At 40.8% G+C, this 23,510-nt stretch overlaps 1 protein-coding gene and 1 pseudogene across 16 annotated transcripts in view; both read left to right on the top strand.

The window, feature by feature from the left end:
* NAPEPLD (N-acyl phosphatidylethanolamine phospholipase D) overlaps window positions 1-23,510 on the top strand; it is a 52,256-nt gene that overhangs the window by 2,223 nt on the left and 26,523 nt on the right. For 9 of the 16 annotated variants that reach the window (XM_063641551.1, XM_063641553.1, XM_055283502.2 and 6 more), the window contains exon 2: window positions 20,765-21,074. In XM_063641551.1, coding sequence (XP_063497621.1) covers window positions 20,781-21,074 — 294 coding nt within the window. In that variant the 5' untranslated portion in view covers window positions 20,765-20,780. The other 7 variants (XM_055283495.2, XM_055283500.2, XM_055283498.2 and 4 more) reach the window with 7 other exon arrangements.
* On the top strand, window positions 6,962-7,706 carry LOC129484843 (large ribosomal subunit protein eL19-like; annotated as a pseudogene).

Below are 23,510 nucleotides of genomic sequence, written 5' to 3'. Positions count from 1 at the left end.
AGTAGCTGTCTGCGATCTGTTTGAGATCCTGTCTTCCCTGCAAATTACCAGGTTGCATCTTCACTGATAGGAATACATGTGGGTTTATCTTCTTTTGGTTGTATGTAAATGAATGGGTCGACAACTTCCTCCGAGCAACTTATTGTTGCTTCATCTATAGTATTTATCTTCTAAAAATCCATTCCAACAGGTTTCTCCCCTTTTATTTTGGAATAAGTGTTCTTATTTAACTATGGAATGGAAATGAAGAGCAAAAAAAAAAAAATGGTGCTAGCTGGGGAGGAGTGGTGGAAGGCTGTGCTTTCTTGAGTTTTCTGTTCTGTGGTTGTTTGCTTCTTATAAATTGGGTATTATTGCGGGCTTTTCAGAACACGTATTCAGATAGGTTTTTGTTGTTGTTGTTTTGTTTATTTTTTCCTTTTTTTTTTTTTCAAGCTAGAACTCGATATGGTCCTGGTAGTTGAGGTAGATACTCTTCCATGGGTTCCGGGATCACATGCATTCATTATACCTCAGTTAAACTTGGAAAATATTAAGGGAGTGAGTAAAGTTTAACAGCCTTTTAAAAAGTCATTTCGTTCTTGTCTTTGCCTTTACTGTACGTTGTTATATATACATGTTATAATATGACTGATTCACCTGGTTGGCTTTGGCTTAGCATGAAATGTTTGCTACTTGCTAATTCTGATTAATTTGTCCAGGAAGTCATTCCTGAGATGCAGTTCTTCAAATTGAGAAATAATTTCCATGTTTGTTAAAAAATGGAAATCTCTAACATTTCCATTTCTATTTTCAGTTACATTGGTTATGAATTAGCCGCAGACATGGACATCGTTTAGAAAGAAGTTATGTAATCTTTAAAAAGAAAAGATTACCTGTATCCCACAATAGTGTGATTTTTGTTGCAAGAAAATACTGGGTCTGCTAAAGAAGAAATTTAGGGTAAAAGTACTTATTTAAAATAATAATTTAAGAGAGAGATTGAGGGGTTAAATTTGTTTCAAGTCAACTGAAAATATAGTCAGGATTTTCAGAGATTTTATTTTGTTAACATTCTGCAGGCTTTCCTGCTACAAGAATTATGGTAAGTCTCCAAGAGATAAAAATACTTAGTGTATTTCTCATACCCTTATTTTCACTCAGCATTCCAAATTATATTGTAGAATTTCTATGTTGCAAAATTCTAATTTTAAAATTAGTCCAGTTATAACTATATGAAGAACATTTTAGCATAAGCATTCCATCACAGGGTTTTGGTTATACTTTAGTTGATACAGTCATCCTTGTGTTTGTTCGAAAGGGGTATTATGTTACTTTGAGTATTTGTGAGTTTGGTAAACTGAGGGGATTTTTATGAACATTTAGTCTGTGTTTGGAAAAGCAGTATTTGCCTTTAATTTTGTTGTTTCATTCTGCTTTTTCTTTGTAGTGATGGATAGCTGTGGATATAGTGAGTTTTTCCATTGCTTTCTACGCTTTGTAAATAAGAATATAGCTATAGCTGGAGGACTGTTGATCTGGGCTTTTTAGGTTGAAATGCATACACATAAAAAGTGTTTTCATTGAAGTATTATTAGGGAAATGAACTGTATGTATAATTAATCGTTAAAGGGCACATTTATTCTGGAGGCCAGTGAGGGCATGCATAAGACTGGCATTAAAATATCACCCATGTGATTTCCAGCATAAGGTTCAAGTAATATTTCATTCTGACACCTATACTACTGAATGATTCTGTCTACAATTTATAGTACTTTGCTTGATTTGTCTTTTGAATTTATTAACCATTTATTGTGTATTTAAGTATTTTACTAACAGACTTTGGAGACAGATTACATATGAATTCATATATCCCCAGGGGCAGTTTTATGTTAGAGATACAGTCTTCTGCCACCTCAGCTGGTTAAATAATGTATTATAACTTTATCATTTACAAAGCTCTTTCAAGTATTTTAAATATATGTATATATATAGAGAGAATTTGATTTTATAGATATAAAATATGAGCCTTGTTCCACAGATGAGGAAAATAGGACACCAAGAGCCTGGGAGAGTCTGGTGATTTGGCCAAGGTCCCTTAGCTCAGCAGCCCCAGCCTTCAGCATAATATATACACTGCAGACTCTTGTTACACCGGGGTTCCAGTGAAGTGAAAGTGGAGGGGTGTGATCAGCAAGCGTTGGTCAGCAACACACTCACAGATTGCACCCCTGCCTTTGGGTAACAGGTTGTGAATGGCCAGTGCTGTTGGCTATGGAGGCACAGGTCTGGCATATAGATGGATCAGCATAATTCAAAATCTTGATTGAAAAACAACTCAGTTTGTGCCTGCTACCTGGAACAATCCATTTTTCCCCTTGAAGGTGCAGACTCTTGTGTTAGCTAATTTGGGCACCTTCCCAGATTAACGGACAGTAATATATTGATTTAACACTGAATGCTTGTAGGCTTCTGTGTGATTTTGTAATCTCTCTCAATTACAAGAATGAATGGAGAAACACCAAGCTTTCTCATTGTCGCTAGCACTCTTGAACTGGTCACATCTTTTTTTTTTTTTTTTTTTTTTGAGACGGAGTCTCGCTCTGTCACCCAAGCTGGCATGCGGTGGGGCAATCTCAGCTGACTGCAACCTGTGCCTCCTGTGTTCAAGCGATTCTCATGCCTCAGCCTCCTGAGTAGTTGGGATTACAGGCATGTGCCACCACGCCCAGCTAAAACTGGTTACATCTTAATAGGACACCCAGATGACAGCAGTCATTTGTTTCGAAAGTTGTTATTTTCTGTATTTTGAAGGTCCTTCAGTTACAAAGATGTTCCCTGTTCAAGTTACTGTGTTTGTTCCTTCGGTTTGTTTAGAGAGCTCATGAAAAGCTATCTAAACTAAGCTGTCTATGTATTCTGAACATATATGTGTGTGTGTGTGTGTGTGTGCGCGTGTGTGTGTGTTTTCCAGAACGTTGTGGTATTTTATGGTTAAAGTAGCCAATGAAAGCTTAAAGAGTTTCTGGACTCAAATTCTTTTTTTTTTTTAAACTTGAAGCCATACTAAGTAAAATGCATAAAGTAAAATGTGTCATTTATCTTCCTATGCTGATTGTATGCCCCTTCGGTTCCAAGTGTTTTTAAGCATAATTAAGGTGACAGCATGGCTGATAGATAGTCCAGGCTCCATCATCAGCCAGAGCTAGATCCTTGGAATGTCATGTAACTCTCTGGCCTGACTTCTTTTACCTATTAGGTAAAGGGGTCACACAAGTGATGACTTCTGTCACGGAATGTTCAAGTTGGAAGGGACCTTAGAGGGAATGTACCTGGTCTAATCCCTTTAATGTGCAGATTTTTAATTTCTGCTGTCACAGGAGTTTAGCCTGTCATGATTACCTCAAAATTGAAACATCGAAATTAGGCTTTTCCACCATTTCACAGATATGAAATACTTTACAATTCTTGGCTGAAAGTTGATTTTCTTTCTCAATCATTCCTCATATAGTGTCTCACTTTTATGTGTAGACTAAATGCCCATTGTATATAAATGTACATGTGCTGTTTGGAGCCTGTTTTTAGCTGGGTGAATGCTAATACTGGTGCACATATTGAATATCATCAGAATGAAGAATTTGATCTAATAAACTTTTTTGGTATTCTTAGCAACATTGTCTTAGTTAAGCCTTATTGTGTATAGCATTATAATTTTTTTTCTTTTGCTTAGCCATCCGAATGCCTTCACATCTTACTTTATAATCTTCATCTTCAATTTAGTTTAAACTGTGCACACATTCATAAATTTTGTTGAAGATATGACTATGCATTTATATGGTCACCTGAGGCATAGAATGATCAGCCCTCCAGGTTTTCCCAGAACCACGGGAGTTCCCAAGATGCAGGAATTTTTTTTTTTTTTTTTTTTTTTCTTGAGACAGAGTCTTGCTCTGTTGCCCAGGCTGGAGTGCAGTGGTGCAATCTCAGCCTACTGCAACCTCCACCTTCAGGTTCAAGCAATTCTTGGGCCTCAGCCTCCTGAGTAGCTGGGACTACAGGTGTGCACTACCACGCCTGGCTAATTTTTGTATTTTTAGTAGAGACAGAGTTTTGCCATGTTGGCCAAGCTGGTCTCGAACTCCTGGCCTCAAATGATCTGCTTGCTTCAGCCTCTGAAAGTGCTGGGATTACGGGTGTGAGCCACCACGCCTGGCCTAAGATGCAGGACTTTAAATGTTAACACTGGGAAATCCTCAGGCAAACCAGATACGTTGATCCTCCTACCTGACAGTGTCTCTTTTGGGACTTGAGTAGCCATTCTCCCCAGCTTGAAAGATAACATGTTAGGTGGTTTTATGCTGGATAAACTGAGACACCTTTTGAAAGCAAAGGAAATGTCTTCAAGGTACCATGTGTATTTTGTTTATGTGACTAAAATATAGAACCAATTATTTGTTGATGGTTCTTTTCAATGTAACTGTAAATTAGAAAAATTGAGCAATAAAAGTTATAGCATTTGAAACCTTCTTCATGTAAAATTAAAGGGGCAATTATATTTATAAGAGAACTAGTATTTATTGAGCATCTCCAAAGTACCTTTTACTTTGAAAAAGGGAAGAAAATTTTGTTGAAAGCTGAAAAAACAAAACAAAACAAAAGGCGAGCCTTGTCAGTGAGACCATAACTGTTTGCTAAATGCTACTAACTTTAGAACCTAGGTATCTACTCAAGATAAATTTATTGAATTTTCCTTGTAGATTCAACATGATTAGTGAAAAGAGCATGGGCTTTGGCAACTGGTCAACTTGGGTTTCATCCCTAGATCCAACTGTTACCAACTTTATTGCTTTATGGAAGCTATTAAACTCTGTGAGCCTCTTTTACATCACCTATAGCATGAGGATAATAATTATCTAAAGTGCTTGGTACATAGTGAGTGCTTAGTAAATGATAAATGGACCAGGTGCCGTGGCTCATGTCTGTAATCCCAGCACTTTAGGAGGTCAAGGCAGGAGGATTGCTTGAGGCCAGGAGTTCAAGGCTGCAGTGTGTTGATCAAGGCACTCACATATGGATTAGGAAAGCTGTATTTTGGGCATTTGTTACCATTAGGGTTTTTATAGCTCCCCTAAACCTGAACCTCCCAGTTACGGTAATAGTATCAGTTAGGATTAATTTGCTGTGATTTGAAAGACTGCTCAAATATGTTTTTCCTGCACATGAAAGAAGTCCAAAGTTGGACAGTTCAGGCTTGGTATGGTGGGCCCTGAAGTCCTTCTGGCTCTCCTGGATGCCATTCCTTGGATGTGGCACCCTCCTGGCTCAAGATGGCTCCAGGTAGCCAGATGCAGGACAAATCGAGAAGAATGCCTCTCTTTCCCTTAAGGAGACTTCTGGAAGCACCATAAAAGGCTCGTATCACATTGTTCGAAGTGTCACCAACCTGACCATCCCTAGCTAGAAGGCTGGGAAATATCATCATTTAGCTGGTGCATAGTTACCCTAAGTAAAACGGGTTCTGTTACTGAGAAGAAGAGGAAGAGAAGATTTTTTTTTTCTAAACACATGACAGATTAAAGAACACTAGATTTTATGGTAGGCATCTTTTTGTCTTTACCGCTGTGCTACCACTTTACCACATAGAATTTAACTACTCACTTATTCCCCAAGACTTCTCCATTTTTATTTATTTATTTTATGTTTATTTATTTAATTCTTAGACAAGCTCTTGCTCTGTCACCCAGGCTGGAGTGCAGTGGCATGATCACGGCTCACTACAGCCTTGACCTCCTGGGCTCAAGCAATCCTCCTACCTCGGCCCACTACACCTGGCTAATTTTTGTGTGTGTGTATGTGTGTGTGTGTGTTTTTTTTTTTGTAGAGACAGAGTCTCACTATGTTGCCCAGGGTGGTCTTGAACTGCTGGGCTCAAGTGATCTGCCTGCCTTGGCCTCCCAACATGTTGGGATTACAGGTGTGAGCCCCTGTACCTGGCCAGTTTTAATTTTTGTTAGCAGAGTTGGTGGGGATCTCCACTGTTGACTTTTGTCTCTCTGTCTTCTGGTCACTTTTGCTTCTATTATTTGACTCCTAGCAGGAGATCTTTTAAAAGCAATTAACTATATCCCAATGAAGAGTGATTAGGATTTTAAGCTCTGGTTTTTTCATTTATTCATTCCATAAATATTGTGCACTCATTGTGTACAGGCTGCTTTATGTTATTGACAATGTGAATCATTACTGATTATATTTCCCTTTTTTTGACTTGGCTTCCTGGGGGCACCAAGTCAAATTTGTGACTCACTTGGATTGAGTACAAGCCTTGCCCTGTCAAACTTTCTTTTTCTGTGTCGCCCAGGCTGCAGTGCAGTGGCACGATCTTGGCTCACTGCAACCTCTGCCTCCCTGGTTCAAGTGTTTCTCCCACTTCAGCCTCCCAAGTAGCTGGGATTACAGCCGCCTGCCACCATGCCCGACTAATTTTTGTATTTTTAGTAGAGATGGGGTTTCACCATGTTGGCCAGGCTGGTCTCGAACTCCTGACCTCAAATGATCCACCCGCCTTGGCCTCCCAAAATGCTGGGATTACAGGCATGAGTCACCATGCCTGGCCCCTGTTAAACTTTCTACCTAGCAATGTAGTTAGTCTTCCCATCCCACTGTATAGGAGTTTCAGGATGAAACTGTTTCAGGATGAAACTGTTTCAGCCTCTCTAACTTGGAGTGCTGAACAGGAAGTAAGAGTTGGCTTTACGGTAGGCAGCTGCCAGGCTAGCATAAATTGTGGCATACCAGAAAATCCCTTTGATCTTCCTAAATGCTTGTCTTACTTTGTGCCAAATGACTAATGATTTAAAGCAGTGGTTCTCAACCCTGACTGTATATCAGAAACACCCAGAGAACTTTTAAAAATTATCTAGAGAAACTGCCCCACCTGACATTTTGATTCAGTAGCCGCAGGTGTAGTTTAAAAAGCTCCACAGGGGAGCTCTTTCCTTTCACTGCTGTGGCCGCAGCCATGAGTGTGCTCAGGCTTCAGAGGAGGCTTGCCTCCAGTGTCCTCCACTGTGGCAAGAAGAATATCTGGTTAGACCCCAATGAGACCAATGAAATCACCAATGCCAACTCCCGTCAGCAGATCCGGAAGCTGATCAAAGATGGGCTGATCATCTGCAAGCCTGTGATGGTCCATTCCCCCGCTTGATGCCGGAAAAACACCTTGGCCTGCCAGAAGGGCAGGCATATGGGCATAGGTAAGCGGAAGGGTACAGTCAATGCCCGAATGCCAGAGAAGTTCATATGGATGAGGAGAATGAGGATTCTGCACCGGCTGCTCAGAAGATACCATGAATCTAAGAAGATTGATCGCCACATGTATCACAGCATGTACCTGAAGGTGAAGGGGAATGTGTTAAAAAACAAGCAGATTCTCATGGAACACATCCACAGGCTGAAGGCAGACAAGGCCCGCAAGAAGCTCCTGGCTGATCAGGCTGAGGCCTGCAGGTCTAAGACCAAGGAAGCACCCAAGAGCTGTGAAGAACACCTCCAGGCCAAGAAGGAGGAGATCATCAAGACTTTGTCCAAGGAGGAAGAGACCAAGAAATAAAAGCTGCTCCTTTGTCTGTACATACTGGCCTCTGTGATTACATAGATCAGCCATTAAAGTAAAACAAGCCTTTATCTGCTTGCAAAAAAAAAAAACTCCACAGGTAATTCTCATGTACATTTGAGGTTTAAGGCCCTGTACCCATGTGGACTGGAAATGATCTAGGGAGGATTTGCACTTTGTTCCTTATCTGTCACACACTGGAAATCAGATCTTTCTTGAAAACCTTTTTTGACCATGGAAAAAGCAGATGGGGGGAACAATATGATAGTAGAGTCACTTGGGTAAGAGAGGCAAGAATACTGAAATGCTTTAGGGGAAACTTAGTTACTCGTGATTTATGTAGAGCTGGCCTTGCTTGCCTATTTTGCCAGCTCCCATTATGGGAAATTTTTCCTTTGAGCAAAAGAATCTGTTTAACTGGAGCTTCAAGCTCTGGGAAAAGTGCTGAGTCTGCATGTGGCCACCATTAGTATCATGAGTTTTCAGCTTCTGCTCCTTGGGCCAGTGAAGGGAGATAAAGGGAAGTCAGATAGATTATTATTTTCAGAATCAGGAGACTACTAATGCGTCTTCTGAGCTAATGAGAGCCTTCTGGTGACTCCAGGAGGGTTAGTGAGGCCACAAGGAACTATGAGATCAGGTTGGAATCCTGTTTTGAATTAAGAGTTCTGCACTTTGGGAGGCCGAGGTGGGTGGATCACGAGGTCAGGAGATTGAGACCATCCTGGCTAACATGGTGAAACCCCGTCTCTACTAAAAATACAAAAAAATAGCCGGGTGTGGTGGCGGGCGCCTGTAGTCCCAGCCACTTGGGAGGCTGAGGCAGGAGAATGACGTGAACTTGGGAGGTGGAGCTGGCAGTGAGCCGAGATCACGCCACTGCACTCCAGCCTGGGCTACTGAGCAAGACTCTGTCTCAAAAAATAAAAAATAATAAAAAAAAAAGTTCTGTGAATTCCAAGATCAGGCCTTCTCTTACTCAAACAGAACAAAAACACATTCCAGAATTTATTCTGTTTCAGTTTATTCATACCATTTCCCTCAGCTTCCTTATCACATTAGTGTAGAAATGCAAAAATGGTATACATATATATCCTACTATCTCATTAAAACTGTTACTGTTTATAGCATAATAAAACAGTGGCTTAGTTATTGAGTGCTTACTATGTACTGTGTGCCAGAGACTGGGCTAAGAATTATGAAACTGAGGCTTAGGATGATAAGGGGCAAAGATGGGAAGCATTTATTTTAAAATGTTTTCAATTCTTTTGCCCCATCTTCTGGTAATGTGGTTTTTCCTGATAACCCATTCAAGCATATTTTAGTTATATTCATTTTTTTTTTTTTTTTTTTTTTTTTTTTTGAGACGGAGTCTCGCTCTGTCGCCCAGGCTGGAGTGCAGTGGCGCAGTCTCGGCTCACTGCAAGCTCCGCCTCCCAGGTTCACGCCATTCTCCTGCCTCAGCCTCTCCGAGTAGCTGGGACTACAGGCGCCCGCCACCACGCCCGGCTAATTTTTTTGTATTTGTAGTAGAGACGGGGTTTCAACGTGGTCTCGATCTCCTGACCTCGTGATCCGCCCGCCTCGGCCTCCCAAAGTGCTGGGATTACAAGCGTGAGCCACCGCGCCCGGCCTATATTCATTTTTAATATGCTTTTATAATTTGCTACAAACTTTCTGCTATTCTTAAACAGAGGCTACTGAATTGAACTCAGGGATCTTAAAGTCCCTTTGAACCTCAAGATTCTATTAACCTTTTGGGGATGTCTCTAGCCTCCCTCTGACCCTGTTATTTACAGTGTACTGAAGACTCAGGAGATGGCTGAACAGGGTCTGATGTAGTCATGTCCTGGGCCTTGTTTCCCTGTAAAAGTCTCACTGTTCGTTTATTTTTTGTCATTTACCTTTTTCTCACAGAGGATGGACCACGCATGACCCTGCGGGCAGAATAACATGTCTGCCCCTTTGCCAAATTCATTTGTGAGTGAATCAGGGGTTCAAGTAACTTCTCTAGTGACTTTGTTTCTTTCCATCACCCTCTCTGTTGCCATCAGGGCCCTTTAACTTGTTGGCTGAATTCAGAAAGTTCTGAGCTTTTCAATGTCTCTGACCTGCTGGATCACAGGACTGTTGCTGTCACTGTGGACCGCTCAGCACCTAAGGAAAAGTATTCCTCACCATCTTGAGAATTTGGCCAGTGTGTTTTGGAAATGCCTTATTCTAAAGTCTATACCATTTTCATTAATCAGAGCTGACACTTCTGTAAACGTGATACTGAGCCAAAATCTATATGGTTTCTTATGATTTTTTTCCCTAATGGATTTTGAATCCCTTGAGGTCAGGGCTTCATATTCTCCACAGCAAACTGGAGAGCTAGGACTTAGATAAAGTAGACATTCTAACAACGTTTGTTAAATATGACTTTTAAAATGCTTTAAGTAGAAGCCCTTACAAGTAATATCTGGAATCTTTTTAAGTTTGAAAATCTAATGGCTATTTGTATCAGATTTATATGGCCCGGCTCTTAATAACCTCCTAGCCTACCTGATAAACCTGTGAAATTGCACTTTATTCCAGTAGATAACTGTGCTGTTCTCAGGTGAAATACTTTGCTTATTCCTTGCCAGTCCAGCCTGGGGAAGGTAGCTGGACCTGAGCTGGGAATTTTATTTGTGGGAGTGGAAATAGGAGGGGTTGGCCAAGGCTGAGTTAGAGGGGACAGCTCTTTAGTGGCCTGAGCTGGCTCTTTGGTGCAGCCGAAGATTGTTAGAATTTTAGAGGTGGAGAGACTTTAGAGGTACAGCCCAGTCCTCTTATTTTACAGATGAATCAAAGTGAGTCTCAGTGATGTTGTGACTTTTTAAAGGCTACAGAAGGCTGGGCGTGGTGGCTCACGCCTGTAATCCCAGCACTTTGGGAGGCTGAGGCGCATGGATAACCTGAGGTCGGCAGTTCAAGACCAGCCTGGCCAACATGATGAAACCCTGTCTCTACTAAAAATACAAAAAATTAGCCGACTGTGGTGGCGCATGCCTGTGATCCCAGCTACTCAGGAGGCTGAGGCAGGAGAATCGTTTGAAACTGGGAGGTGGAGGTTGCAGTGAGCCGAGATTGCACTACTGGGCTCCAGCCTGGGCAACAAAAGCAAAACTCTGACTGAAAAAAAAAAAAAAAAAAAAAAGGCTATAGAATTCAGCAGGGTCAAAGCTGGAACTGGACTGAAGTCAGAAAGAAGTGAAAAGTGTGCTTTTTTCCCTCTTTCTCTATCCTATCCAGGAGCTATGAAGACATGTTTCTCCTTTCTGTTTCTTTACAGGTTATGCATTAAATTGGAAGGTTTTCTTTTTGTATACTTAATTATGAGATGGAGATAGTAGAGAGAAAGTAGTCCCATTTTGGAAGTTTTTTTTTGTTAAAATCTTGGTTCAGGAACAGTAAATGAAATTTAAGATCATCTACCTGCCTGGCCAGCATGGTGAAACCCCATCTCTACTAAAAACACAAAAATTAACCAGGCTTGGTGGCGCATGCCTATAATCCCAGCCACTCGGGAGGCTGAGGCACGAGAATCGGTTGAACCTGGGAGATGGAGGTTGCAGTGAGCCAAGATTGCACCATTGCACTCCAGCCTGGGTAACAGAATAAGACACCATCTCAAAAAAAAAAAAAAAAAAGAAAGATCATCTGACATATTTAGGATGCATTTCAAGTTCCACAGGCATCAACTTACTGTTCTTCCTACCTTGTCCTCCCCCAACCTTTTCTTTTTTGGTTTTCTTTTCTTTTCTTTTTTCTTTCTTTCTTTTTTTTTTTTTTGAGACAGCATCTTGCTCTGTCACCCAGGCTGGAGTGCAGTGGCTCAATTACAGTTCACTGCAGCCTTGACCTCCTGGGTTCAAGCAGTCCTCCCACCTCAGCCTCCTGAGTAGCTGGGACTACAGATGCACACCACCACACCTGGCCTGACCTTTTCAATTAAATACTTCTGTATATCATTTAGGTATAATTGGTTATACTGGAAATGAACCTGCACTTTGTGCTTGCTGTTATTTTTTAAGGTATTAAAGAGATGATAACTATGTTATTTCAATAAATATTTTATGCATGTTTTCCAAATTTACCGTAACATGATATTTTAATTTGATCATCCTAAGGATTCCAGTCTTAAAAGGTATTCATAAATGGGCTTTGTTCTTAAGCCAGCTGTTTCTCTTGTTTTATTGTTTTTGATTCTAATGAAAGCTTTACTTTCTTACTTACATATGGGGAAAACCTCTTATTATAGAGGAAGCTTCTAGAGTGTTTATGTATTTTGGTGACTTAAAGTCTGTTAATAGAGTGTATCCCAAAGATTCAAATTGCGTTTTGCATTCTTTCCTCTCAGAACTATTTATTTGGGGCCGGACGCAGTGGCTCATGCCTGTGATCCCAGCACTTTGGGAGGCCAATGGGGCAGATCACGAGGTCAGGAGTTTGAGACCAGCCTGGCCAACATGGTGAAACCCGTCTCTACTAAAAATACAAAAATTAGCTGGGCATGGTGGCGGGTGCCTGTAATCCCAGCTACTTGGGAGGTGGAGGCAGGAGAATCACTTGAACCTGGGAGGTGGAGGTTGCAGTGAGCCGAGATTGCACCATTGCACTCTAGCCTGGGCAATAAGAGCAAAACTCTATCTCAAAAAAAAAAAAAACAAAAACAAAAAAAACAAAACTATTTATTTGGACTCTTAAATGCTTTTGGTTGGTTGGCATTTCTTTGTGAATTATTTGTCAAAATATTTTTTTGTCTATAATTGGATGAATGCTTTGTGACAAATTTAAAGTTTTAACAAAAGAAAATACATTTTTTGGCCGGGCGCGGTGGCTCATGCTTGTAATCCCAGCACTTTGGGAGGCCGAGGCGGGCGGATCTCGAGGTCAGGAGATCGAGACCACGGTGAAACCCCGTCTCTACTAAAAATACAAAAAAGTTAGCCGGGCGTGGTGGCGGGCGCCTGTAGTCCCAGCTACTCGGAGAGGCTGAGGCAGGAGAATGGCATGAACCCGGGAGGCGGAGCTTGCAGTGAGCCGAGATCGCGCCACTGCACTCCAGCCTGGGCGACAGAGAGAGACTCCGTCTCAAAAAAAAAAAAAAAAAAAAAAAAAAAAGAAAAAAAAGAAAAAAAAGAAAATACATTTTTTTAAAGGATAACAAAACTTACGTACTTTTATAGTCTTGTTACATAAAATTAAGGAAAGAAAAATGAAAAAAATTCAGCAACTTAGGCTTTTAAAGCCATATGAAATTCTAGAATGTTTTATCTTTCACTTGAAAAACAACTCAGTTGGATCAAAGGTCCTATTTATCATATTCTTTACTCTTCAATTTGCATTTTTTTTTTTTTTTCTTTTTGTGAGACAGAGTCTTGCTCTGTCGCCCAGGCTGGAGGGCAGTGGTGCAGTCTTGGCTCACTGCAACCTCTGCCTCCGGGTTCAAGTGATTCTCCTGCCTCAGCCTCCCAAGTAGCTGGGACTACAGGTTCGGGCTGCCATACACAGATAATTTCTTTTTGTGTGTTTTTTTTTTTTTGGTAGAGACGGAGTTTCGCCATGTTAGCCAGGCTGTTCTCCAACTCCTGAGCTCAGGCAGTCTGCCCACCTCGTCCTTCCAAAGTGCTAGGATTACAGGTGTGAGCCACTGCTCCCAGCCTCAACAATTTGCTTTTTTTTTTTTTTTTGAGGTCGGGTCTCACTCTGTCACCCAGGCTGGAGTGCAGTGGCACGATCTCAGCCCACTGCAACGTCCACCTCCTGGGTTCAAGTGATTCTCCTGCCTCAACCTCCCGAGTAGCTGGGATTACAGGCATGCACCACCACTCTTGGCTAATTTTTTTTTTTTTAAATAGGGTTTTGCCATGTTGGCCAGGCTGGTCTCGAATTCCTGTCCTTGGCCTCCCAAAGTATTGGGATTACAGGCATGAGGCACCACAACTAGCCAGCAATTTCCATATGTATAGCACTTTGAAGTACTAACTCATGGTCTCCTTGAATGACTAACAGACATTTAAAGCGACGTTTGGGAGTTACCATCTTTATTGAACAGATGAGTAAGTCCAAGTTTAGAGAGGCTGAGTTACTCCCCGCAAGCTAACATCTCTAGTTAATAGTAGAACTGGAGTCCAGTTTTTCTGACTCCTAACTAGTGTTCTTTCCACTCTTGTGAAGATTGTTTGGTGATACATATATAGATTTATATGTACATATATCTAAATGTATATTATGCATGTACATTCTATTTTTGATGCAATAATTGTTATTTAATGTTGTCATACTCTCAGGTCCTGTATATTAAGCTTCTGTTTGCTTTGTCTTCTTTTAGCTTCTTAGCAAAACTGGTTGTTTTGCTAAGTCAATAAAGTGTGGTAAGAATGAAGTTCAGTGATAACAGTGCAGTACTTTTTTGGTTGATGAATGTTGTATACATACCTCCCACAGAACATTCTCCCTCTTATTATCCAGCGTACTTCCTGTGCTTGGACGTATCTGCCCTCCCACTGGTTCCCTAAATGCTTCTGGGAGTAATACCAGTATTGCCTGGAATCTTATTGAATATGAAGGATGGGAACAGTTTAATTTTACCCCCACTGAAGCCCTTTTCAGACATTTCAGTTAATTGACGTAGTTTCATTAACCATGTTATCTAGCATTGTATCAAAAGGGCCCTTTCTCTTCAATAAGGATAAGGAGAGCAAATACAGAATTGTAAGTTTAATGTTATTTAGTCAGAGATATCTGAAAATACACTTCTGAATACTTTCCAGATTTAACGTCAGCATCTTTCTTGTTACGTAATGGACAGGAATTTAATTAGTATTTATTAAATGTCTACTCTGGGAATGATTTGCCGCTCCATAATTTATGAGTATGTTGAAATCCCAAATGTATGTTGTACTACTGTGATTTTTTTCTTTAGCTTTTTACATGATAAAGCAGTGCATTCAATTCTAGGCAGTTGGCAAATCTTAAATGTTGAAAAAAGAAAGCATGAAACATTTGCTTTTGAAATAGAGAATTCTTATTTTTTGAAAGCATTTTACCCATGTGTGCAGTTATTGAGAGACAAAATTTGTACTTGGCTGACTTGTCTTCACCAAATATCACAGCTCAGACCTCTCTTTGGTTGGAGACACAGGGATAAGTCCTTCTGCTATTAAATAGGCAATTAATCTTCGAAAAATGTAGAGAATGTCCTTGATAATTGCTAAATGGAATTTACATTGTCCTTTTTGTAATACATTGTTCTTTAAAAAAGAACATTTATTTTTTATTTTTATTTATTTATTTATTTTGAGACGGAGTCTAACTCTGTTGCTCAGGCTGGAATCTCGGCTCACTGCAACCTCTGCCTCCTGGGTTCAAGCAATTCTCCTGCCTTAGCCTTCTGAGTAGCTGGGACTACAGGCATACACCACCATGCCTAGCTAATTTTTGTATTTTTGGTAGAGATGGGGTTTCACCTTGTTGGCTAGGCTGGTCTCAAACTCCTGACCTGAGGTGATCCACCTGCCTCGGCCTGCCAAAGTGCTGGCATTACAGGCATGAGCCACCGTGCCTGGCTAGAACATTTGTATTTTATATTTATCACTTGTCACAGGGGTTTGTTACCTTTAAATTTTCTTCTGGATTCTAGTTTTCTAGAACAAATTTAGCATTTGGTATGTTTATAACTAGTTGTTGTTCACAGAGGGAAAGAGGATGAGCAAATTAATTATGCTTCTGATTATATTTAATTACCAAGAGCAATGTTTTCACTCCTGTCCCAACATATTTATTTTCCAACACAAAATGCTATATTTCATCCATTTTGAGATGGACATTTTATTCACATTTTAACACCACTGATATCAGTATATGTCATGTATAACGTGTGACCTAACTATAATTGATAACATTTTTACTACCTTAATGGCACATGACACATCAGGGTGCCTTACAATTCATGGTATTTTTATTTATTTATTACTTATTTGTTTAGATTGCTCTTTCAGAAATCATGGATCTTAAATTGAATCGAAATCAGTACAATGGAAAGATCTTTATCAAGTTTTAAAGCACTTTTTGAAACACAGGTTGTTTACAGTTTATGTGTATTCATGTACACATCTACTTTCAGTTGGTGTTGGCCTGAAATCAAGGGTGGATTATTTTCATTTACATTGTTAATTTTGGAAACAGTTACATAACAAGAAATAGTTTGAAATTTGCCACATTTAATTACAGAAACTCCAGCTAGATACGTTAAGGGGTTTGTCAAGCTTGAAGAGCTCAAAGCTAGTTAACACAGGACCATACAGACAACCCACTCTTCCTCATTCCTAGTTTTTCTGTCATTTTATCTGTGGTGTTTGAGGATGACTGTTGCGAGATTGTTGCCGTGTCCTCTACTGAGTGCCCAGAAGACACTGGGGATGAGGAGCGTTCTCGTGTGACCCACTCTCGGGCTGAGGCTCCTTTGTCACTGGAGCACCTGTTGGCAGAGCTTGTCATTTTGCACATTCACCAAATGGGCTTCGAGTATTTTTCCTCCAGAAAAACCAGTCCAGAGTTTAAGGCTCAGGTTTTACGTGCTTCTGCTCCTTCTTGCCCTTTCAACAGTGTATCATGTGAAATGGCGCTTCATAGTTTCATCATTTTGTGTTGCTTTAACATCTGTCATGGATGGCAATCCATAATCCTGTGACTATACATTTCCCCATACCCCAAGGATATTACAACGTGGCAGTTGGTCACCCTGAAGTGGGTACGTGATACATCTGAGGAAATAGTTTCAGGCTGTGTTTATGGAGTAGAGGAGAGTGTGGAGAGTGTGGATAGGTTAGAAACACAGACCCTGTGAACCATCCTGCTGACCTTTGCCCTCAAAAAACCCTTTGGAGGTTTTTTCGTTTTGTTTTGTTTGTATCAGATTTTTTTGGTTTTTGTTTTTTAAAGAGCATTTCTGAAAACTGGACTTTGTGTGTGTTAGGGGAGGAAGTTTGTTAGGAGAGGATGGCTATTTGGTAATGAGACCTATTTCCATGGATTGATTGGGGTGAAAGACTGAGTGGATGGGAGGTGAGGAAATGGAGGTCATGTGAATAGACAACTTTGAAAAAGCTTATTATTTAGAGAGAAGAGAGATCACTGCACCAATTTTTTATTTTCTTTTTCTTATCTTTCTTTTTTTGAGACGGAGTCTCGCTCTGTCGCCTAGGCTGGAGTGCAGTGGCATGATAACAGCTCACTGCAGCCTAAACTTCCTGGGCTTAAGTGATCCTCCCAGTCAGCTCCTGAGTAGCTGGGACTACAGGCTTGCAACATCACAGTGGGCTAATTTTTTTTTTTTTTTTTTTTTACCCCTAAAGCAGCCTGAATCCATTTCCTTTGGGTGTCAGTGAGGACTTTCTCTTGGGTTCTTGCTTTCCCGTGACCTCAAACCCTTCTCAAACTCACTGGGTCACAATCCACCTTGATTAGTGGTGCTGCCATTTCTAACTCTTCTCACTCTCCTCCCGACCAACCAGCCCCACAAAGTCCAAAATTTGTGACTATCCAAATACTCTCAAGTCTTATTGATTCATTTTCTTTATTGTCTCTTGGATTTATTCTGCTTTTTCTTTTCTCATTGCACTGCCTCCTCATCTTTTGACTGGGTTGCTATTCACTATTAAAAAGTGGGGATTATAATACCTACCTTGAGGGTTTGCTAGGAGCATGAATTTAAATGAAATATGTGAAACATGTGGCATGGTGGTTCAGTGTTATTGGGTGTTCTAGGCTTCTTCTGTTTTCGTTCAATCCATCTCCCAAGCTCCAGTTTTTAGCCACTTCCTTTCTTTTTAATCCTGCTACCAGAGTTGTGTTCCCTAAGTACACCATTTTTTTTTTTTTGACAGAGTGTCCGCAACCTCCGCCTCCTGGGTTCAAGCAATTCTCCTGCTTCAGGCTCCCAAGTAGCTGTGACTACAGGCGCGTGTCACCACACCCAACTAATTTTTGAATTTTTAGTAGAGACGAGCCTTCACTGTGTTGGCCAGGCTAGTCTCGAACTCCTGACCTCGCGATCCACTCGCCTCGGCCTCCCAAATGGCTGTGATTACATGCGTAAGCCACTGCGCCCAGCCCTTAAGTACACTGCCTTTTAAGTGTGTTCAGTGTTTCCCCATTGCTTGCAGTGTAGCCCAACCTCCTTAGAGGGAGTCCAGGCTCACAATCTAGTCCTATCTTTACTGTCCAATCTTTTAACCCTTTATAGTCTCGACTTTCACAAACCTTCCTTGCTTTTTTTTTTTTCCTTGAGACAGAGCCTCACTGTCGCCCAGGCTGGAGTGCAACAGTGCGATCTCGGCTCACTGCAACCTCTGCCTCTAGGATTCAAGTGATTCTCCTGCCTCAGCCTCCTGAGTAGCTGGGATTACAGGCACAGGTCCATCATGCCCGGCTAATTTTTGTATTTTTAGTAGAGACAGGGTTTCACCATGTTGGCCAGGCCAATCTTGAACTCCTGATCTCAGGTGAGTCATCTGCCTTGGCCTCCTAAAGTGCTGGAATTATAGGCGTGAGCCACTGTGCCTGGCCCTTCCTTGCTTTTTATGTCCTAGCTACATTAGACCGCTAGATGTTGTTCAAAACCCTATTTGGATGTTGTCTTTGTGGTCTTTGAATCAAAGTGTCCTTTTTTCCTTTCTCCCTTATCCCTTCATTGTGTAAAACAGTGAGCCAAACATTTATTAATGTATTTGGTAGAATTATGATATATATGTGTGTATATATACGTACATATGTATATGTATATGACAAATGCAGGTATCTCATAAGCTGTTTTATCATGACAAGGAGTAGCATGAGGTCACCTCTGCCATCTGTTGGACATATTGTCTTTTTGAGAAGTAACTTAAACTCTCTAAACTTGTATATTTTCATCTGTTAGATGAAGTGAGGTTCAGATGGATGGTCATTGTTTCTGCTCTTTGTAAAGTCCTTGGCCTGAACTTAATGATAACCCAGAAAAAGTGATTCTATGAGAGCTTACTCTCCGAGACCACTTTAAGTTCTAGAATAACTTAAATAATTTAGCTATAATCCTAGCACTTTGTGAGTCCGAGGAGGCAAGCAGATTGCTTGAGCCCAGGAGTTCCAGGTCAGCCTGGGTAACAAGGTGAAACCCCATCTCTACTAAAAAATAAAAAAATTAGCCAGGCATGGTGGCACACACCTGTGGTCCCAGCTACTTGGGAGGCTGAGGTTGGAGGATAGCCTGAGCCCGGGGAGGTTGAGGCTGGAATGAGCCGTGATTGAGCCACTGTATTCCAGCCTGGGTGACAGAGACCCTGTCTCAAAAAAAAAAAAAAAAAAAAAACAATTTAGATGTATGGCCAGTTAACAATTTTAGGGAAAAGAAGAATGAGCATTTATGAGTGCCAAGTACATTATGTACCTGTGCCATTTGATCCTTTGAGGGAAACCTCCACAGGTAGGTAGATAGTTTACCAGGAGAAAATGGAAGATGAGAAAGGGTAAGCTATTTGCCCAAAGCGTAAATCTTGTTAGACTCTCTCTTAACTCTTGAGCTCTCCCACACACAGCGATGGCTGAGCAACAGCGTGTACTTTAGCTTTAGTCAGCTGGGGTTTCTTTTCTTCACAGTGATTCTTCTCTTGATTACAGACTGCTTACTCTAGACAGTTTGGAAAAAAAGTTTTGGTTCTGTGTACGTGTTCATCCTAGGGTTTGTGTTTTTTCCCTTTCTTTCTGGGGCAGTATTTCTATTTAAACACCATTGTAGCCATAAAAATAATATTTGGCTTTCTGTTACTGTGCTCATTTCCTTATTTCCACTTATAAAATGTGCTATGTGTGTGCATTGTATTTAAACTAATGAAACAGAAAGCAAATGTTTAACAGAATAAGAAATGAAATTCATGGCAGATATGTTACTTATCACTTTTGTGTATCTGGAGTCCTGTATAGGTCAAAATCAGGGATTTTAATGCCTTGAGTTAAGCAGTAGCAGTAGTAGCAGGAATAACAAGGTCAGCAGCAACAGCTGACATTGATTGAGCTGTGATGGTGGGTTTATGTGTGTGTTACTATGTTTCCAAGTGCCTTACTTGTATTACAGGTCTCTTAATAAACCTAGTAGGCAAGTAACGTTCTCTCCATTTTATAGATGAGGAAATCAGGGTACAGAGAGGGTGGGAAACTGGCTCAAGGTTGTATAGCTAGGATACATACTCACTGACTTGGCAGTTCTGATATATTTAAATGTATTTTATTGATCAGTTAAATACATTATTGAAATGTCTCTCATTTAATGTGTTATCTCCTTTCCAGGGATTTGGACTGGCTGTACTTTCTGGGGGCATTGGTTACAGAACATCTTCAGTGTAAATATGACTAAGCCTAGTGGTGTATATATTCGACTTGCTTGAATTACTAAATTCCCTCAAGGAACTGAAGCAGTCCTTACTATGCATTGTTAACAGTAATATTTTCTAAATACATATATGAAAATATTATAGATTCATGAAGGTGCATTAATTTATTCTACAGAATGTCATTGAAATGGAAAATTTAGTATGCTTACATGCTGGCTGGGGAAATATGTTATTTTGGATGACAGGAGATAAAGGATTTTTTAAGGGCTTGGCAGTTATGTTAATAGGTAAAGCAAACATCCTTCTTTCTTTCGTGGTTTTTTTTTTGTTTTTTTTTTTGTACAATGGCGTGATCTCAGCTCAACACAACCTCTACCTCCAGGGTGCAAGCGATTCTCCTGCCTCAGCCTCCTGAGTAGCTGGGATTACAGGCATGTGCCACCATGCCTGGCTAATTTTGTATTTTTAGTAGAGATGGGCTTTCTCCATGTTGGTCAGGCTGGTCTCGAACTCCCAACCTGAGGTGATCCTTCGGCCTCGGCCTTCAAAAGTGCTGGGATTACAGGTGTGAGCCACTGCGCCTGGCACATCTTTCTTATTTAGCAAGAAGTAATACTGTATTCTAAAATTGTGTCTTGCAAGAAGAAAGTTTCAGCAAATACAGACATAATATTTTTGTAAGTTTGGAGAAATTTTTATTGGCTAACAAATAGTACCTTGTGTTATGTTTGAATGCCTTTATGTTCAACTCAGTATTTTTCCCCCTTGTTTTTTTTAGTTCTTCACCAAAGGACATGGATGAAAATGAAGGCAACCAGTCTCTGATGACAAGCAGCCAATATCCTAAAGAAGCAGTAAGAAAACGTCAAAATTCAGCACGAAATTCCGGAGGAAGTGATTCTTCTAGGTTTTCTAGGAAAAGCTTCAAACTGGATTATAGACTAGAAGAAGATGTAACTAAATCCAAGAAAGGAAAGGATGGGAGATTTGTGAATCCATGGCCAACATGGAAAAACCTCTCTATTCCAAATGTTCTCAGATGGCTGATAATGGAGAAAGATCACAGCAGTGTTCCAAGTTCTAAAGAGGTAGCGCTTGGCTTTTTTGAGTGCTTTATATTTGCTCTTCATATATGACACTCTAGTTATTCGAGCCCTTGTATATCATAAGGCATAGAATTAGGTCTGAGGAGATAAAGTGGATAGGTGTAACCTAGGCCCTAAAGTTTATCATTCAGTAACAGAGTGCATATAGGAATAACCAACCCTGATCTGGTGGCAACTAGAGGTAGGAACAGAGTGCTTTAGAGGTACAGGAAAGAACGTGATGCTGACAGGCAGAGCTGGAGATGACTTCACAGAGGAGGTGAATATTTCAGCTGGGCCTAGACAACTAAAAAGTATTTTGACAGTGATTTTCCAGGTAGATGATGGCATGAACAAGGTCATGAAGGTGAGACAGTGTATTATATGCTCTGGAAGGTAGTAGCCTGGTACGTGTGTGGAATATGGATCATGAGGGTGAAGGCATGGCCTAGAGTGCTTGGCTTTTAACCCTTGGATAAGGCTGCCAAAGCTGTGAAAGGGAGCTTCAGATGACCTTTCCAGACCTTGAAAAGTTGACTCTAGTTTCCTAGCCTTTAAATGTACTAGCTTTACTTAAGATGATTCTACTTGGCCTTCTCCTGTTCTGTTAGAATAGGTAGATCACAGTTTTGGGTTAAGTTGATTTCTTGGTTTACGTTGAGTATGTCAATATTTTTCATTGGTGAATGGAGTAAGTACTATGGCTATGTCTCCTTTCCTTATATACCTCTCCCTCTGCTGTGTTAACATCATCTCTTTCATCGGCTTGACTGTCTGTGTATTTAAGACGATTATTTCCCTGCCTCCTATGGCCTCTCAATGCCATTTTCCTGAGGGAAAGACTCTCAGGTGGTGGTTCAGCACTGAGCTGTAGTCTGAGCTGATGCCTCCCCAGGGTCTCTGCCGACTTCCGTTCTAGGGCACCCTTCACCAGCCTCCTGGGCTTGGCTCCCTTGTGTCTTCTATGGTAACCCTTATTTTCTGCATCCCACTTCTTCCTCTTTCTGTGTCATTTTCTCATTTTGGTGGAGCATATTTTCAGTGAACTTCCTGAGAAAGGGTACATGGAAAGTAAGTTTTTTGAAACCTTGCTTGTCTGAAATGTCTTTATTCTCACTCATAATTGATAGTTTGGGTATAGAATTTTTGTTTAGAAACAGTTTTCTCTCAGAATTTGAGAGTATTGCCTCCATAACTTTATTTCTAGTATGGCTGTGGGGAAGTTCAGTGCCATCCTTACTCTTGATCCTTTGAACAGGCCCTTTGTTTTCTCTCTAGAGACTTTGAGAATCCTCTCTTTGGCACCAGTGTTCTGAAAATTACCATGATGTGTAGTTCTTTATTTATTCATTGTGCTCTGTGTATGGTGGGCCCTTTCAGTCTGAAAATCCATTTCTTTCAGTTCTAGGAAATGTTGTCTATATCTTTGAAAATGTCCTTCCCTACATCTTTTTATTCTAAAATGACTATTAGTTATAGTAGTTCTATTTTGGACCTCCTGGATCAATTCTCTGTAATTTAAGAAAATTTCTTCTATGTTTTATCCTTTTAAAAATATTACACGGCCAGGTGCAGTGGCTCATGCCTATAATACCCACACTTTAGGAGGCTGAGGCAGGTGGATTGCTTGAGCTGAGGAGTTCGAGACCAGCCAGGGCAACAAAGCAAAATGCATCTCTACCAAAAAAAAAAAAAATACAAAAAATTAGCCAGGTGCAATAGAATGTGCCTGTAATCCCAGCTACTTGGGAGGCTGAGGCAGGCGAATCACCTGAGCCTGGCAGGCAAAGGTTGCAGTGAGCCAAGATTGCACCACTACACTCCAGCCTGGGTGACAGAACAAGACGCTGTCTCAAAAAAAAAATTGCATTTTGAGGAGTTGGCCCCTGGGAGGAATGATGCTAGGTGCAGATGCAGTGTGGCTTTTGATGGTGCCTTATGGACAGTGGTGTCCCAAAGGAGGGATGAGAATAACTGCTGAGGTCCTAAAGAGCAAGCCTAACTCCAGCCATTGGCACACAGGCATTAAATGGAAACCTGGAAGTTGAAATGATAGAATCTTACTTGTCTAGACTAGCTTTATGGTTTTATTACTGGTAACGTTTTTATCCGTTGATAGAGTGCAGATTTTTGGAGACCTTTTAAAGGTATAGAGAATCGGCTTGACAATAGTGCACATGGAGCAAGTTTTAAAGAAGCAAAGAACTCAAAATTCATGCTTGGAGAAGTGCAGGCAGACCTGATTTCCTAAAGGCGTCTAGGGTTTTTAATGACCACAGATAGCAAGCAAGCATGCAGCTTACCCCTTGATAGGGTCTCACTCTGTCACCCAAGCTGCAGTGCAGTAGCCCTTTGAGGCTCACTACAGCCTCAAACTCCCGGGATCTAGTGACCCTTAGCCTCCCAGTGGTTTTTGTACACAGCCTGATGGAGTTTCAT

The sequence above is a fragment of the Symphalangus syndactylus genome, chromosome 6 (assembly GCF_028878055.3).
Source record: "Symphalangus syndactylus isolate Jambi chromosome 6, NHGRI_mSymSyn1-v2.1_pri, whole genome shotgun sequence".
Taxonomy (NCBI): Eukaryota; Metazoa; Chordata; class Mammalia; order Primates; family Hylobatidae; genus Symphalangus; species Symphalangus syndactylus.
This window is presented reverse-complemented; position numbering and strand designations above follow the sequence as displayed.